The 12155-nt window shown below is 44.2% G+C and overlaps 1 protein-coding gene across 2 annotated transcripts in view; it reads left to right on the top strand.

Annotated features, from left to right (window-relative positions):
- Positions 1–12155, top strand: part of ryr3 (ryanodine receptor 3) — a 126609-nt gene that overhangs the window by 40690 nt on the left and 73764 nt on the right. For both annotated transcript variants that reach the window (XM_080024059.1, XM_080024058.1), the window contains 8 exons: positions 2563–2658; positions 2754–2872; positions 4522–4655; positions 5095–5336; positions 5835–6027; positions 6261–6477; positions 9022–9126; positions 11549–11652. In XM_080024059.1, coding sequence (XP_079880185.1) covers positions 2563–2658; positions 2754–2872; positions 4522–4655; positions 5095–5336; positions 5835–6027; positions 6261–6477; positions 9022–9126; positions 11549–11652 — 1210 coding nt within the window. The remainder of the gene's footprint in view (positions 1–2562; positions 2659–2753; positions 2873–4521; positions 4656–5094; positions 5337–5834; positions 6028–6260; positions 6478–9021; positions 9127–11548; positions 11653–12155) is intronic.

Below are 12155 nucleotides of genomic sequence, written 5' to 3'. Positions count from 1 at the left end.
CTGCTGTGCTGGCTGGTGGAAGTGTAGCTGGGCTTGGCTGTTGCGGGGGCTGCTTGGAGGTGTGTCCTGGCTGCTGCGCTGCTGGATGGCTCCGGTGGTGGCTACTGGGTGGAGTTACCCGTGGTGGTTGCTGCGGCTGCTTCTCCCCCGGTCGGGAGAGTGTTGGAGCTGTGGTCATCCGCTGACCGACTGGTGGCTCCAGGGCGTCTTCGGACGGCCCTTCTGTGTCCCTTCCCCATGCCAGAGAGTCACTGTTCAGGTGCCACTGTGGCAGTTTCGCCTGTCACATGCCAACCCAGTGGCGTTTCCAGGGCCCTCTGGCACAGAGACACAGACGATGAGGTTGAAAACACACCAGTTTATTGTAGAAAGTGGGCAAGGTGGAACAAGCCCGGAGCAAGGGCTCCTCTCCTGTGTGTGTGTGTGGGGGGGGGGGGGGTTACCTGTTGCTCGTTGATTACTCTAACAAGCAACAGGTGAACAGCCACACTGTTCCTGGGCCCAATTACCTAGACCCAGGACAGGTGTGGCTGCTCAAACCACACCATCCCCACACCACATGAGTATTTTTTATTTTGTTTGAACTTTGCAAACACAATATAAAGGGAGTTTAAACTCATTCATGGAAAATAGTAAATGTTCAGCTGAGCAAACCACTCACTGTTTTACTGTAAAAAAGCAAGCTCTCCCATTTTTACATATTTTGTACGCAGTTCACCCGACAGGCACTAGGGAGAACTGACTGTCTGATGTGACTACGCATTCAATGTAAATCAGACTTAAGATATGTTTCAGTTTCCTTTCATACGCAAAACAATATACAAAATACATCTTGAAGGAAATTATCACCAAAAAAATGAGAAAATGTCCACACTGTTTGGTGTGTCACCTTATGTAGACATGGACACTTAGTGTCCCTATTATGATTTACTCCCACCACTCCTGACACAATTTTCAATTCAATAAAAAAGAAAAAAAGTGTTTATTGGCACCAAATTTAGATATTTGTATCACTGATCTAGCATACAGTGATGCAAGCATTTAGATAAATAATACATAACTGTGGGAAAACAGTGAAAATTGGATGTTTAGCTATGATTCTGTAGATTTTCTAGGAGCTCTAACATGCTATCAGAAGTTTAGTTGCTTTCAAGCAAAATGTTCTCTTTTTTCCAAAATGCTTTATTGTCATTTTGAAACTTAAAAGACAAGCATGATGTGACAAATTTAGTAGAATCTGGTGGAATAGGTGACGTGAAGAAGTGAAATTCACTCTTTGTTAGCCATGTTTGTACACGGCAGCCTGTGTTTACATGAGCCAGGCGGTGTTCGCAGAGTCTTGACTTTTCTCATTTTAGCAACAGCGTTCACCTTGCCTTGTGGGTTTCCACCCCCGCCACACACCCCTTTCTGTCCTAAACATCCCCCCGCTCCACCTTGCTTTTTCCCTCCTCTACGCCCCATCTGTAATCCACAGCTGGTGATGGCTGAAGGCATGCCAGAAATGAGAGAGAGAGAGAGAGAGAGAGAGAGAGAGAGAGAGAGAGAGAGAGAGAGAGAGAGAGAGAGAGAGGGTTTGTGTAAATAAATAAATGCCTCTTGTTCTTTGACATTTCGCTGGACTCACAGTTCAGTCAAGTTGCATCGCTATCATTGTAGCTTTACCCTCAGCATACTCCCCTCCGCTCACCTTGACTGCCCTCGTATTCATCATCCCCTGTGTGCACTTCAACACACACACGCAAACGGCAAGCGCAGGCACCTAATACATACAGACTAATGCAAACACACTCATTTTGGGCAGCTCAGACTTCCCATCGCCGTCCCAACACAGAGGTCACACGGCAGGATGCCAAGGCAGTCTGGTGGCGGGGGCTTGCGTGATGAATTATTTGTCCATTTAGTCTGCCCTCAAAACGCACACTCCTCTCCTCTACTCTTCTCTCGTTGTTTTGTTTCTATTTCTCATCTCATTTCCCCCATCCCACCAACCCGGTCTCCAGAGCGTTTCGGCTGGAGGCTCTCTGGTCTGTTGAGGCTGTTTAAATTCCCACTGTGCAACACATTGTGCATTCCCTCCCTGGTTCAGGAGGTGGCTTCTCCTGCCCGCGTGTTGGTATTGACTGATGGCTTTTCAGAGACTGGCAGAATTAAAATAGATTTAGCGCCCATCAGTATTCCTCTAGCATAAAAGCATCCGTATTATCATCCTGCCGCCATTATCTGTCCAGTGTTCCAGAGTCCTAATGGTGAAAAATTAGATGGCAAAGTCACAGAGACTTCTTAATGTCATCCTCTGGTGCAGAGAGGGGGCCTCGAGGGGAGCACATGAGCACTCTCAGAGCGCAGCGCTCTCACCCCCTGCATAACTTTTTTTTACCATTCATATGTTACCACAGACCTCACAAGAGTTGAAGCCAAGTCCTCGACTTGAAGTTTGAGGACAGTGAAGGACTTCAGTAGCTTTCAGAAAACCCTCAGCTAGCTAGCTCAATGCTAGCTTGCATTCCTAAAAAGTATAGTCAAGCCAAGTTCTGAATAAAGTTTTCACTGTTTGTCTAGCTTCTCTGATCTGCGGAAACCGAAACAACTGCACCCAGTTCTCCCAAAACTTGGACTGGCTGGTCAGCAAGCTGGAGAGGCTGGAGTCGTCATCAGGTCAGTACTGTGGGGAAGGGTGACTTATGAAGTCATTGCCATGGCCTCGGATCTGGCCTTTGAATGGATATAACTCTTGTCTCTGACCCGACTAGGCATCCTAGAGGTCCTTCACTGCATCCTGGTCGAGAGCCCCGAGGCGCTGAACATCATCCAGAGGGGGCACATCAACTCCATCATCTCCCTGCTCTACAAGCATGGACGCAACCACAAGGTGGAGGAACCGTATGGGCGGTGAACTTAAGGGCCCCATTTACGAAAAAATTTCTCAAATTCTTCTGACTTGTTCCTGAGAAAAGAAAACCAATGTTGAAGTAGTGTTGAAACGAAATGCACGAGACCCTCCTTTTTTTATATGCTTGAGGAGTACCAGATGATAAATGCCATTTGTTCCAAAGCTAATTGTGTGTGCCTGTTTGTGTTGATCAGGATACTGTAGCTGTTGACACTCACTGTCAACATGAAATGAATATAAGTCATCACTCTCAAAAAATCTATGGAATTTCCTGAAGATGCGCTTTCTATCCCATGCAGGCATGATTAGCTAATTGCTGTTGGGTGCTTGACATATTACCATTAATCCTTTGAACAAGTTTTGTTTAAATGTTTGTCATCAGTAGACTATTCTGTATGTAAATGTAAATGTCCGTTGTCTATATGAGGTTCAGCACTACGTTAACTGATCTTGCATACATAATAAGAGATTCTGAGTAGAAGCCACGTCAACATAATGCCTTCCGGCATATTTCAAAATGTTTTTTGCCCATACCAAGGTAGAAATTCAACAAAGGAAAAATAAATAATCTGTGGAATCCTTTCTGTCTGTAAACAGCCCTTGGCTGTTTGCCTCCGGACAAGGGGAAAGAGTAAAGAATTAAACAACAGAGACCGGCGATAGCGTTTGAGCATCGCTCATCACAGCTTGCCGGAATTGCTATAATAAATCTATGCCGTGTTTGTAAAAAAGCTCCGGGACTATTTAATCTGTACGTGTATGAATTAATAGCTTTATCCTACTGAGCGGAATTGTTCAAACATGTACACTTGCCAAGCAAACATTCATTCCTTTCAACAGAAGAATGTTCACTCTGAATAATCTTAGTTTATTTTAGACCCAAATGCTGTTCTCAACAATCAGAATTGGAGGGTAACCCCCCCCCCGTAGCAGGCCTTACCCTCTGCCTGATCCCCTCCCCGAAAATCCTCACTCCTCTCCGTCTCTCCGGGTGAGAACAACAAAGCTAAGCCCGGCACACGTCCGTTTGTGGCTGAGAAAGGATTTACATAGTGCAACATCTTGTCAGTTCGTAAAGCCCTCAGACAGTGTGAAGCCAGGTCAACCTCACAAGCTTCCCCACTGTCTTTGGCCCATTAACGATCTATTTAAGGCTTTGTCATATGCAAAACGGCCACGCATCAAATTACTTTGTTTGTTTTCCCATGACCTCCAGCTATGCAGTTTATATGCCGCGTAAACGCACCACCGTCTCGCAATGTTTGTTTTATGCGGCGATCTTTGGCATGGGGGATATCCTCATAAACAACAGCTGCTGATCAGGACTGGCAGGTGGAATTCTGTGGCCCCCTTGAGTGGAATTGAGAACCCATTGTGCGATCCTACACGCTATATAGGCGGCACGCACGCCCAGATTGTCATTGAGTGGTTCATTTTTTTAATTGAGACAAAATAACGAGGTGAATTGTCATCATGCGGGCCATGCAAAGACGAGTAAAACTATGTGACACCTTCATAAAACAGATAAGAGGGAGAGTGACAGCCTGTCATAGCATGGAGAGACCATAAGAAAGAGATGAGCTTCTTTCAGTCTTTCTTTCCGTAATTTCTTCCGTCCTCCCTTGCAGATTCTGGACGTCCTGTGCTCCCTCTGTGTTTGTAACGGGGTAGCCGTGAGAACCAATCAGAATCTGATCTGTGACAACCTGCTTCCAAGGAGGGACCTGCTCCTCCAAACACGACTGGTTAATGATGTTCAAAGGTAACGCAGAATGAAGGACAAAGCAAGTGATTTAAAAACATATGCTCCGTTGGCAGAATTACCACTTTCAGGTAATGATGAGGTAGGTACGTATGATTGTGGCTGTATCACTAAAGCGGTGCAGCCAAAAGGAACCCAAAATGTCTGATGACAAAAGTTTACCAGATGTGGAAACACATTAAATATAAAATAAAATAATTAACAGGGGAATGGATTTGTATTTTTTTTTAATCATTCAAGCTGCATTCAGGTGGGTAGTACAGTAACTAGTTACATGTACCTAGTTACATCCCCTGAAGGAACTAAATAAAATCTGTTTAACACTTTAGTCGAATCAAATAAACTACTCATGCTTTTACGACTAACTATAATTATAGTGTATCATTTTGAGTACTCTACCCTCCTCTGCTGATTCCTTGTCCCCCTTCTCCCGTTCCAGTATGAGGCCCAACATCTTCCTGGGCATGGCCGAGGGCTCGGCCCAGTACAAGAAGTGGTACTTTGAGCTGATGATCGACCAGGTGGATCACTTTATGACCAGTGAGCCCTCCCACCTGAGGGTGGGCTGGGCCAACACTGGAGGCTACGCCCCTTACCCCGGTGGCGGGGAGGGCTGGGGGGGCAATGGTGTCGGGGATGACCTCTACTCCTACAGCTTTGACGGACTCCATCTCTGGTCAGGTGGGTGAGGTGGTGGGTTTTGGAGATTTCAAAGCTTGTTGCCAAACAAATACCAAAACAAAACTTTTTTCATGGATCTCCGGTAGTAGCTTCAAAAAGGTGCTCACATGTGTTTTTGTTTGTGGATTTTATGAGGTCTTAAAAAAGTCTTGCACTATAAACAATACAGGTCTAAAATGTCAGAAGAGTTTCAAACAACACACCTTATTTCATAGCTACACCCTCGCCTCACTCACTGCGCTAAAAACTAGCCCTGTCACTCTATCTGTCCCTTCTTATCTCCCCCAAAGATGTCCCCATCTTTCCCTAAAAGCACGGCCCTCCCCAGTCCACTAAAAGCCCCATCAGCCACCCTCCAATTCTCCACTCACCTCTCTCACCCTGCACTACATTCCCATGACTTTGCTGCTGCTAGCAGCCATCCATTCATTTCTCCCCTCACCTCCCCTCTCTCTCGCTATCTCTCTATAAATCTCCCTCTCCCTCTGTGCTGTCTAGGCCGGATCCCCAGGGCGGTAGCCTCCATTAACCAGCACCTGCTGAACTCTGACGACGTGGTAAGCTGCTGTCTGGACCTGGGCGCCCCCAGCATGTCCTTCAGGATTAACGGTCAGCCCGTCCAGGGCATGTTCGAGGACTTCAACATCGACGGGTTCTTCTTCCCCGTCGTCAGCTTTTCCGCGGGTGTCAAGTAAGAGCTCCAAAGCCGAAATATAAGAAATTGGGAGCAAAATAGTCTTTGCAAAGATGCACAGTTCCATCTCGAAGACTTTAGGAATCAAATAAAAGCAGTGCTGTGTTTATGAGGGGTTAACATGGAAAAATGATTTAATATCATGGAAAAAGTACCTTTGAATAAAAGCCTTGTATAAAAAATATTGTTAGAAACTCAGATTAGGGTTTCCTCCTTGGTCTGGTGCACAGGGTTCGTTTCCTGTTGGGCGGTCGCCATGGAGATTTCAAGTTCTTGCCCCCCGCCGGTTACTCCCCATGCTATGAAGCACTGCTGCCCAAGGAGAAGATGCACATGGAGCCTGTGAAGGAGTACAAGAGGGACCACGAGGGGGTCCGGGACCTGCTGGGCACCACCCAGTTCCTCTCCCAGGCCTCCTTCATCCCCACCCCGGTGGACACTACCCAGGTGAGAGGTGTACATACTGTTCCAAGTTTTGGGATAGGCTCTTGTAAACTTACAACATCAATTCCCAGCTCAAAATCTTAGCTGGGATATTCTTCGAATGGCAATTTTCAACAAAGACAATATTTCCTTCCTAAATCACTTAACTGAGATGAATTTAATACACAGTTCATAAGTTAAAGCATGACCGACTGTGTTGATTAACAATTAAGTTTTAATCAATTTGGATCCCACTGTGTGTTACATTCCACACCCCCCTCTTTACAATCGAAGATCAAATCCTCTACCTCTTGAAATCTGGATGTCTTACAGGTATGGTTTGCACAGCAGAGGCTAAAGGGTTTAACTGTAATATGATAAAAGAATAAAAAGTACTGTCTGCATTTGCATTGTTAATTAAAGCTTATAAATGTCAATGTAGCTATAAGTCAGAATGAATGCCGTTTCCTAAAGGCATTTTTTGCAATACACTTTACAAATATGTTTTAATAAAGCTAAAGGGAATTGCTTTTATTCCTAGAAATACTAAAATATGTGACATGTTAAGTGCTATGTTCCCTACCTACCATGTGGGAACGGGGCACGTTCTTCTGGAATGAGGAAATGGATGCTGAAGAATAAACACTGGTTAATAACAACTCGCTTAACAAGTAAATACTTGTACTATTAATCAAAAGAAAATACAACACTCGTTAAGTGAATCCGACACTTGATGTCGGGTGGTACTTATTATCTTCGGCCACTGATGGGTCCATGAAAGAAATACATTGAAATCAGGCCATTGGCACGTCTTTCATTAGTCGGCGGATAACGAATAGTTTGGTTACAGATTGACTTAATAAATAACTCATGATGATACTCTTGACACAATTCTTCTTTAACACATAGGAGGATTGTAGAAAGGTCCTGAGGAATGTGTTCTCATTTCATGGTCAGGGGCCTAGGAGAGTTCACACCTCAGTGTGACGTCAGTGATAAACTGTATGTGTGTGTGTGTGTGTGTGTGTGTGTGTGTGTGTGTGTGTGTGTGTGTGTGTTTTTACAGAAGGGCAGTAAGGTTAGAAACACAAAGGTTGTGAGTCGCCTTGTTGTCTCATGGGGTGTCCAGACTTAGGGTCCGTGTTTGTTATATGCCCGTCAGAGTGAGACAGGTAGAGGAGTTACGAGTTCATCACAGTTCACTGACCCCCCTGCGGTTAGATGAGGGTGTTACATCTGCTTTTCCAGATCTGGTGACCAGAATGGAGCCGTTGACAAGAACACAGTTCAGAAACACATGCTTTCACATCTGCTCGTCTACCAGTAGGCGAGCGTTAATCCACAGTTCTGGTATGAAAAACAGGAGTCTGAGGCACTGTCCACTACAGAATATAAGAGATGAAAGTAACCCAGGTGAAAGCGAGATCCAAAATGAGAATGACATTCTCACTGTGACAGAAAACATAACAAAGGAAAGACTGAAAATTCTGTTGAAACTACACTACACTGAGATCTGCCTCAGATAGAGCAAGCCAAAGCAAAAGCCAGCATTGGGTTTCTCCTATGGCCCCAACCTACGATGAAATTGTTGCTCGAACCGAGAGTGTGGTATCTGCATGCCATGACCCCTTCAAACGCTTCAATGCCGGGAGCATTGTCACCACCAAGAAACGCAGGGAGATTGTGAAGCACTTGACAATGGGGGTGAATTCAACGATGAAGAAATTAGGGACATGGCTGAAAACTTAAACATTGAAGTGAAGACAACTGCAGCTTATCAAACCCTCACTGAAATCCCGATGAGAGTGAAATGAGACAACGAATGTGGCTGGAAGACAGCCCAAGACTGGGCTACAGTTCCTACCAGCTGGTGTTCCGGCAGAACCCAAATCTGCCTTCGGTTCTCACTGACAAGCTCTAGAAGGTACTGCGTGAGTACGTGGATAACCCAGCACATCACAGCATTACATGCTGCAAGGAGAGCATTTACAGAAGCTGAATGCTCTGAGAGAATCCGAAGAGCCTTGGTAAACAACTGAGGCCCACTGATGACCGATACAAAACATGGGACAAAGTCTACTACAAGCGGGTGGGTTGTACGGAGTGGAAAGGCCCAGGTGTGGTCATTGGCCAAGATTGCGCAGTGATATTTGTGAGGCATGGGGGCACCTACATTCGCGTACAGCACTCCAGGCTCGGAGAGGTGGATGCACAAGGAAATGAAGTACAAGTAAAGTAAAGTGTTAATATGTACAGTTGTAGTTATTCAACAAACATGACCCTTAAACAGTTGTGTGACATTCAAGCAGGGTAATATTTGCAGAATCCTCTGCAATATTGACCTGAAAAAATGCTGGCTGTTTGATTTAAGTTGGAATATTTCACTGCACTATACTGCAGCCTGCAAATGAGGACAAAGTGCTCCGTGAATTTAAATTATTCCCCACAAAACTTATAATTACATAGTCAAGGGTGAAAAAAGCGCAACTGCTTTTTTTTGGATGCTGTCCCCCTGGCAGCTCCTGATTTTCCAACTAAACCATCTGTCCTTGTTCCACTTGGCCCCAGGTCGTTCTGCCACCTCACCTGGACAACGTCCGAGACAAGCTGGCAGAGAACATCCATGAACTGTGGGGGATGAACAAGATCGAGCTCGGATGGACGTATGGCAAGGTACAGCAGACACTTAAGGCACTAGACCCCTTCAACATGGTGTCAGAGATTTTCCTTCCTTCTACAGTATATGTTGAGGATTTATTTAGTCACAAAGATAATAACAAATGCAAATTGGGAGGCATTTTTTAATTCTCAAGTTCTGAATAAATACATTTTTATATAATGTTTTAAATGCACATCTGCAATTCCACGCCCAAAATGATCTATGCATTATATATTTTTAGGAATCCTACTATGCAATACTTCAGCCCCATTTGTCAAACAAAATAGTAAATCGTAGGCATTAGCAAGCACTGGCTGCTGGGGGTGTCTCCCTCTCCGGTGTAATACAGTTAATGGCCAATTAGCCTGGACTTTTCTCGGTCATTTGGAAACAACAAAATGCAATAGGTCAGTGGAAGAGGGTCACTCCTCGGTTCGGCTGTCAGTATCACATTCAATTAGGGAAAAGTACACACTTCTACACTCGGGCGAATTCACAAAGAAACGGATTGCGGCCACCAGTAGCACCATAAGTTGTACATCAATTGTGCCCACTATCTGCGCTTTCTTAGCGTCCGATTCACAAAATATATTGCACTCATGATATGTCAGCGCAAACAAGCCCATACATTTTTGCATGTGATCGCAATTATCCATGTGGCAAGGAAATAATCCATGTGTCAGCATGGGGGGGTCTCCATTAGAAAGTAACATGCATTTACGCCACTGCTCTACACTGACCTGTTTTACGAATTATCAGTCTTAAATAAATATAAAACTAAAATAATTGTCGGACAGTAGTAATTTTGTAATAGTAATATAATAGTTATTTAAAGTGTTTAATGAAAATGTAAAATTATTAGGAAATGGAGGGTCGGTGGGTGGGGTAGGGGGCCTTGGGGGTTGGGGGACCACAGGTTTTCCTTTAGTATTTTTAGGTTTATGTGCAGTGACTATAAAACATTTAAATAGTATGAGTAAATCTATAATAACACTTACTCTTCCCACACAGTTAATTTATTTCATGAATAAAATGTACTTAAGAAATTCTAGTTCTCATTGAATCTTAATATTGCAATGTAGGAATGATGACAGTTCATTTAAGATATTTTGCTCTACAAAGTTCTGGGCCACTGCACGGAAAAGGCCGCGGCCTGTGGAGCTGTCCATGGTACCGAGGTTCGATTCCATCTGTGGTTCAATGCCAATTTTGTCCATTATATTCCACTTTTACTCTGTTCTCTATAACTTTTAGTTGTTTTATTATGATATCTTTTGAGTTTGATAGGAATTATGGAACAGTTTTTGTCAACGTTTGTAATACCTTTTTGTACAATAAATTATTTAAAGTTTCAGCAAGTTGCTTTCGGAGTGTGTTTTGAAAACCATGGATTGCTACCCGTTCCGCTAGCTACAGATGCCATGACAGTAGTAATAATTATAATTATAATGATCGCGCAGCTCTGTCTTTTTTCTTTTAGTTACCACCAGGTTTCTTCAGACGCTTATAATTTCACTCTAACTCTGTGTGGCTATTAGCGCTGGTGTTTGTGAATCTAACACTATTTGCAATGAGGATCCTTTGCATAGAAAGGGGCAATTTTGCAGAGACTATTTGCGTGGCAGCGCAGTTAACGGTGCATTTCAGCGTTTCTTGTGCTTTGAGAATTAGACGCTTGCTTTTTCTGTTATTTGAGCCGGTTTAGCGACCATAAAAGCCACACAATGGCTTTGTGAATCTGCCCTTCAGATTCTACGACAGCAGGACACTAGAGAATAGAGCTAAGAAGGAGGTGGAAAACCCAATATGTCTGTGTCTCATCAGATCCGTGTCTTGAATAATTTCATCCTGCATCCATTTTTCTTTCACTCTATTCTTTCACTCATATCTTTCACATTGTAATGGTTATCATAAATTCATTACCCAAGGCCTGTTGACACAGCGGCTATTTGAAAAAGCTTAATAGGTGTCTCACCTCTCAACGGTGTGACAGCCAGATTAATTAAGGCCGGGAAGCAAAGAGGCACATGTGGTTCGAAGGGCTTTATTTATTTAGTATTTAGCTACCACAGCTGCTGCTACAGCATTTAAATTTCTTCCGACGAGCCCTCAGCAAGTTCAAAGTGACCTTATCCGCCATCCACCTTGTCCCCCGCCCCCCAAATCCAGTAGGACCATGTTGGACAGGCTGGACAAACTTGGCAGGCGTCCGTGATGATAAGCATTGATTAACTCGGACGCAGCTACATTGTTTCCCCATCCAGTGAAGTCTTACACAGAATCTGGACATATAGAGAGATGGGTTGGAAAGGTTGTTTGGTCGATGAGCTGGTCAATTAATTGTAGAATTTGTAGAATTTGAATGATGACATTGGTAAGAAACATCCAGCGCTTTTTTTCAGTCATCAAAATCAAATCACCGCTCTTTCTCCTCAGGTTCGTGATGACAACAAAAGGCAGCACCCGTGCCTCGTGGACTTTACCAAGCTTCCTGAAACCGAAAGGAATTACAACCTGCAGATGTCCAGCGAGACACTGAAGTAAGGCTTACCCGGCGCCCTGTTTTCTAAACAATCCAATCTGGGATTCACAGAATACCCGCGCTAGGATCTGATTTCATCTGGCAGGGTGATTTGGGCTCCAGACTTGAGCATTGCCTTCCAATGAGTCAGACCGTTCCTGCAGAATTTTTTACGATTGATTTCTCGGGTCTGAACCTTATTTCAGCCAACCACTGAGCCATCCCACTGTACCAACACTGGGCTCAGATCCACAAATCGGATCCCTCTCTTGGCGCTTTAATCAGATATGCAATCTTGACAATTTCGTACCAGAAGAGCGTACAACACAATAGATACTGTGGCCACAGCCAAAGCAAATATTGGCTACTGCCCCAACCTGACGTGGTACCGATTACCAGGGAACTATCAATGTTCAATCGGCTGCGTTTAATCGTCTCGTTTTGATGCATTCCCCCGCTAGGCTTTTTCTCCGTTACATCTGAATGCTTATTCAAAATTGAATTGCCGCTGTTATAACATCT

Source organism: Zeus faber (assembly GCF_960531495.2).
Source record: "Zeus faber genome assembly, chromosome: 2".
In the NCBI taxonomy this organism is placed as follows: Eukaryota; Metazoa; Chordata; class Actinopteri; order Zeiformes; family Zeidae; genus Zeus; species Zeus faber.
The sequence above is the reverse complement of the archived record's forward strand: the minus strand, read 5'-3'. Positions and strand labels throughout refer to the sequence as shown.